This window comes from Guillardia theta, assembly GCF_000315625.1.
Source record: "Guillardia theta CCMP2712 unplaced genomic scaffold GUITHscaffold_24, whole genome shotgun sequence".
NCBI lineage: Eukaryota > Cryptophyceae > Pyrenomonadales > Geminigeraceae > Guillardia > Guillardia theta.
Genome location: NW_005434650.1, coordinates 681561 through 687560, shown reverse-complemented (window position 1 = coordinate 687560; position 6000 = coordinate 681561). Strand labels below are relative to the sequence as shown.

The 6000-nt window shown below is 54.1% G+C and overlaps 2 protein-coding genes across 2 annotated transcripts; one reads left to right on the top strand and one right to left on the bottom strand.

The window, feature by feature from the left end:
* Positions 1–172: 172 nt before the first annotated feature.
* On the top strand, positions 173–4190 carry GUITHDRAFT_162620 (hypothetical protein; the record flags this gene model as incomplete). Its single annotated transcript, XM_005834826.1, has 7 exons — positions 173–2342; positions 2523–2954; positions 3027–3220; positions 3376–3560; positions 3733–3900; positions 3946–4012; positions 4089–4190. The coding sequence occupies 7 exons, from the start codon at positions 173–175 to the stop codon at positions 4188–4190; spliced, it is 3318 nt and encodes a 1105-aa protein (XP_005834883.1).
* Positions 4191–4242: 52 nt separating this feature from the next.
* On the bottom strand, positions 4243–5038 carry GUITHDRAFT_106448 (hypothetical protein; the record flags this gene model as incomplete). The annotated part of the gene is made up of 3 exons (XM_005834825.1): positions 4243–4327; positions 4448–4503; positions 4550–5038. The coding sequence occupies 3 exons, from the start codon at positions 5036–5038 to the stop codon at positions 4243–4245; spliced, it is 630 nt and encodes a 209-aa protein (XP_005834882.1).
* Positions 5039–6000: the final 962 nt, after the last annotated feature.

Here is a 6000-nt window from a genome sequence, read left to right as displayed (position 1 = left end):
CCCAACTCCAGCAGATGCGCCTGAGGTGGAGGGGGTGGATGGGTTCAAAGGAGCCTCCACCTGGTCCAACATAACAGTCCCGAGCTGCTGGGAGTGTCAGGGGTACGGGCAAGCAGTGTACACCAACTTCCAGTATCCCTTCAAGGTAGAGCCTCCTGTGGTACCAGCTGCGATGAACCATGTGGGATCGTACCAGACGACCATGCGAGTACCCAAGGAGTGGGAGGGGAGGAGAATTTTCTTGATCTTCGAGGGGGTGAGCTCGGCATTCTATTGCTGGGTTGGAGGGGAGCCTGTGGGGTACTCGCAGGACTCGCGTCTGCCGGCAGAGTTCGACATCACAGAGCATGTTGCGGGGAAGTATGGGGAGGAGATTTTCCTGAGCGTTAGGGTGATGCGATTCTGCGATGGGAGCTATTTGGAGGACCAGGACATGTGGTGGTTGTCGGGGATCCACAGGGAGGTTTTCTTGTACTCGAAGCCTAAGGATCTTTACATCTCCGACTACACGGTGAGAACAGAGGACGTGAACCCTGTAGAGAAGACTGCAGTGCTGAAGTTGACGGTCGAGCTGGAGGGAGATTTCAGGAAAGAGCACGAGCTCTATGCAACGCTCTATGGCCCATCACAACTGACAGCAGACACGCCGGATGGGATTGTTTGCAAGGATGCGAAGCGAGTGTTTGAAAAGTTGAGAATCCCGATCAAGAAATCAGAAAAGAGGAAGACCGTGGCCTCCTTCGAGCAGGTTGTGAAAGGCTGTAAGCTGTGGAACGCTGAAGACCCTTGGCTGTACACGCTAGTCCTGAGCCTCTACGAGGACGATGTCAGCCTTGACTGCGAATGTGCGCGCGTTGGGTTCAGAGAGATCAAGATCCGCGGTGGGCAGCTGCTCGTCAACGAGATGCCGATTGAGATCCGGGGTGTGAACCGGCACGAGCACGACGACAAGACGGGCAAATACACGAGCCTGTCGTCGATGCTTCTGGACATACAGCTGATGAAACAGCTGAACATGAACGCGGTGCGGACTTGCCACTACCCCAACAGGAACTTATGGTACTCCCTCTGCGACGCCTACGGGGTTTACGTGTGCGATGAAGCGAATCTTGAGACGCACGGGTTGGCAATGAACGGTCCAGAGGAGAGGCTCGCGGAAGATCCCTCGTGGGAGGGTGCTTACCTGGAGAGGATGGTGAGGATGGTAGAGCGAGATAAGAATCACTCGAGCGTGATCATGTGGTCGCTGGGGAACGAAGCAGGGTACGGGAAGAACCATGACTCGATGGCCTCATGGACGCGAACGAGGGACCCGACTCGTCCTCTCCACTACGAGTCGTGTGGCGGAGCCTCGGCGACCGACATTATCTGCCCCATGTATCCCTCCCCTGAGAAGCTGCTTCGGCTGACGAAGCTGGAGGGTCAGAACGCAAGGAACATCGAGATCGGCAAGAAGTGGCCACAGGGGACGGCGAAGGAGCTTCGCCCAGTAATTATGTGCGAGTATGCACATGCTATGGGCAACTCCACTGGGAACCTGGACGAGTACTGGGAGCTGATAAGGAAGGAGCGTGTTCTCCAAGGAGGGTTCATATGGGACTGGGTGGATCAGGGGCTGGTGACAAAAGACGACGAGGGGAGGGAGTACTGGGCATACGGGGGAGACTTCGGGGAGTCTATCCACGATGCTCAGTTCAACATCAACGGGCTGGTATTTCCTGATCGATCCTTTCACCCAGGCTGCTGGGAAGTGAAGAAGTGGTACCAACCCGTGGAGATCAAGGCATCCTTCGACGTGCATGACCTCAACAGGATCATCGTCCATCTCAACTTCCGCAACCGCCACGACTTCCTCTCGCTGGACGAGCTCGGGCTCTGCTGGGACTGGTTCTTCGAGATCGAGGGGGCCCGTGTGTCGGGATGCAGCAAGGTGACGCAGTTCCCGGCCGTCAAAGCTCAGGGAGGACAGTACAAGCAGACGGTGGAGGTGCATATCGAAGACTACCGCCATGGGCAGGAGGCCTTCCTTACCGTGCACATCAAGACAGGGAGGAAAGAGTCCTGGGCTCCTGCAGGGCATGTAGTAGCATGGGAGCAGTTCTCCCTCCCGGTGAGGAGCGAGGTGACGATCGAAGAGCCCAAGGCTGCGGAGCAGTCGAGCTTCCTGGTGCAAGAGCATGCGGAGATGTTTGAAGTGGTGGGGGGAGAGCAGGTGAAGGTCGGTTTCTGCAAGAAGACAGGAGCGTTTGTGAAGCTGGAGGTGAATGGGAAGGTGCTGATCACAAAGGAGGAGAGGATAGGGCTGATGTCCTTCTGGCGCGCACACACGGACAACGACAACGGTGAAGTGACTGTGATTCTCATGATGTGCTCACCCCTTCCCCCCCGTTGCTGATCGCTGTCCTGTCCTGCTGTTAGGCAACTGGTCTCGCTTGTCTCCTTGCCTCTCCACTCCCCTCTCGTCTTCCTTCTTGCTCGCTACTCGTCGTCCCTCACTCTCCTCCTCTCACGCGTGTCTTCAGGGGGTTCGGACACGATCAGATACGGGAGATTCCAGCAGTGGCCGGCGGAGAGCGGGATGCCCGAGGGTTCCTTCCGCATCCATGGAACAACCTTCGACGCCATCCTCTCCTGGATGGATTTCTGGGGGGACATCAGCTTTGGAAAGATGTGGGACAAGTGCGGGCTTAAGGATGTAACGCCACAAGGTGTCGAGCTCGGATTCTTCGATGACGAGGGCAAGATGATACAGCCAGGGACAGTCTGGACGTCCCGAGGGCACGTGACTGCTCGGATCCAGTATAGGATGGAGGCTGAAGGAAAGAGAACCTCGATCCGGTGCGAGACACTCGTTGAGGTGGCGAGGAATGGGGAGCTGGTCATCAAGAACGACTGTTACATCCCTCACTACCTCCCTCCTGTCTCCCGCGTCGGCATGCACCTTGCGCTGCCAGGTGAGCGAGAGGAGAGAGGAAGAGCGGGAAGGGAGGGGGGGAGAGGCAATCGCATGTGACCATTCTTGGCAGAGAAATTTAAGAATGTGATCTACTTCGGGCATGGACCACATGAGACGTACGTGGATAGAAAGGCTGGCTCAGCCATCTCCCGCTACGAAACCCAGGTCGACGACATGTTCGTCCCGTACCTCTTCCCTACAGAGAACGGAGGAAGAGCAGGAGTTCGCTGGATGGCGCTGCATGACGATAACGGCAATGGCCTGGTGAACTCTCCCCCTCCTGCACCTCCGTTGCTCCTTCCCCCTCCTTCCTCGTCTTTCACATCATCATCGTCCTTGAAGTCTGTCACAGTGCGCTATCCGTTCCTTCATTCCCACTGATCCTGATCCCGTGTGCTCATGCGTCTGCTTTGTTGCAGCTCATCTCTCCCGTCATTGCGAGGGAGACTTTTCACTTCTCAGCCCATCGCTTCACTCCCTGGGACATTCACTCGGCTCGCCATCCTCACGAGGTCCCACGGCGCGACAAGATCATTCTCAGCCTCGACTGCCGCCACATGCCTTGTGGAGGAAACGACAGCTGGTCCCGCTGCCACTCTGAGCAGTAAGCCCTTGATCAATCCTCTCCCTTCTCCCTCCACGCTGTCTCTGCTCTCTCAAGGCGGATCGCCCCTCCTCTCTCATTCTCGTTCTTCCCTTCCTCCCCCGAGCTATGTGCTCGTTTCCCTTCCATCTTCCCGCTCCATTTCCTTCTGCTCCTCCTGATCCCGCTGCAGGTATCTCGTCAAGCCAGGCCGGTACTCCTACTCTCTCCGCATGAAGCCCATCACTTCTGTCGCCGAGGCCAAACGTCTGGCCCCGTTCACCTCCCGATCAGACCTCGCCTTCCACTACTCCCCTCCTCCTGTATGGCGCCGAGTGCTCACCTCCATGAAGCACTCCATGTAGGGTTATGAACCCTCCTCGTCTCTGCTGACGGTCTGACCCAGGAGCCTCACCATTGCCAAGACCCCCGTCAGCATAGCGGAGAGGTTCATCTTCTTGCTAGGCATCAAGGTCAGCCTCCTGGACCTCCGCCCTCTCACTCCTTCCCCTTCCTGGTCCGCCTCCCCCCCCTCTGACACCCCTCCAGGTCGCAGGAATGTCCATGTCAAAGATTTTGGCGACTTCTCTTCTCTTCATCGTATCCTTCAACATCTTCTCCATGTATCGAGTTCGCTCGCTGCGGGAGTGAGGACAGACTTGCTTTCAATGACAGTGAAGTTCGTGTCCTCAACAACGATGTGCTACCGATCTCGCCCTGGTTCCCATCTCGCAACCTTGATCTCCCTCACTTTCGCCTGGCATGCTTCCTCAAAGGAAATCGCCGACCTGCTCTTCATCTCACAAACAGAAATTCGGTTATGGAGACACAGGAGGGAGAGGGGAGGGGGAGAGGAAGAGAAAGATACGGGACGGGGAGGGGGCAGCTTTTTCAGCCTCTTCAAGCACCTTTCTCGATCAGTTGCCGCATAATCCACACTCGCAATAATCAGTTCCTTGGACACCTTGGATCTTCATGTCAGCCTCTCATGCGCGTCATATGCATCAAACCTGTCCTGCAAGTCTGCTCGACCTCTGAACTCCCAGCCATGTCATGCAATTGTTGCCGTCAGGGAGGATCTGAACCGCATAAGGAGCATGTTTGTGCCTGTCGTCATTGCTGCTTTCACTCTTCGGGTACAGGAGGAAAGAGCAGCCGTATTTGGTCCCTTGTATCAATCTCCATTCTCGCTGACTGTAATGATGATAGACTATAAAATTCCTCTGAAATTCGACGCTCCGCTCTGAAAACAACTTCCACGCTTCTGCCCGATCGATGAACTTGTGCTCCTGGCCTTGTGCACGGATCTGCAACTCATGTAGGATGAATGCTTTGTAAAACGCTTCTTCCAACGACATGAAAAGATTCTTTCCAGCGTCTTCACTTCCAGAGTTCATCTTTTCAACCTTGACCCAATCGTCAAGTACTTGAGCTACCTCGATTTGTTCATCCGGGCCGTCAAAACTTGCCCTCATTTTCTTTCTCTTGCCTTCTTCCATGTCCCGTTTCTTGGTCAGTCCACGTCCAATCAAGACTTCTCCTCCCCTCCCCTTGTCTCTGTAACCTTCTATCTCTCACTTTCCTCTCTCCTTTCCCCCTCTCTCCTCCTCTCTCATCGTCTTCCCTCCTGATGTCTTCAGATCCTGCATACGCCCATTCCTTGACATGACAATCGGGTTCGATCTAGCCCTCGTCCCCTCACTTACTATCTCGAAACCCTCATCCCCTGACATTCTCCAAATTTTTCTCTATTTTCGGGACATCAAAAAGATATTTTAAATTCTCCTTCCAATAGACTCTGGATTCAAGTATACATAGTAAAATCTACCAAATAATTACATTATATTTAACCGTGGTACTGGAGACCTTTGTTTTTCTAGGAACACATATATATATATATTTTATTTTTGTATATAATTTGTGTACCTAGTATAGTACCCAAAATGCAAGTTAAAAATTTTTAACTACATCTACTCAAACTACCCCACCCCTTACTCCACCATTGGCAAGGATTTTTTGGTCCGAGAAAAACAAGGGGGGGGGGCAGGGGTAGTAGAGGATGTGTTCTGGAACGGTGGGGTATCATTGGGGGATGGGAGGGGTATCAGGAGGGTGTCCAGCCGGAATGATCTGACGATCAGGTAGGTGGGGTCATCAACTAAGGGGTAATGATGGGGTGGGTAGTATTCAAGTGTCTCATACAATATGGGTAGGGTGATAAAGGAGGGGTACTTCAAACACAAAAAGTGTAGGAAATCAGTAGGTTCACAACACGTCAGCCTTAATACTAAGGGTGGGTGGGTGGGAGGACGGGTCACATAGTGGGAGTAGGTAGGGTGGTTGTTGTTGAGGTGTCCCGCTTGCCTGTTTCATGCCGCACGAGCCATACGGGAACAAGATGGAGGAGGAGGAGAGAGGAGGAGAAGAGAAGGAGTGAGAGGAAGGAACATGACTGGCGAAA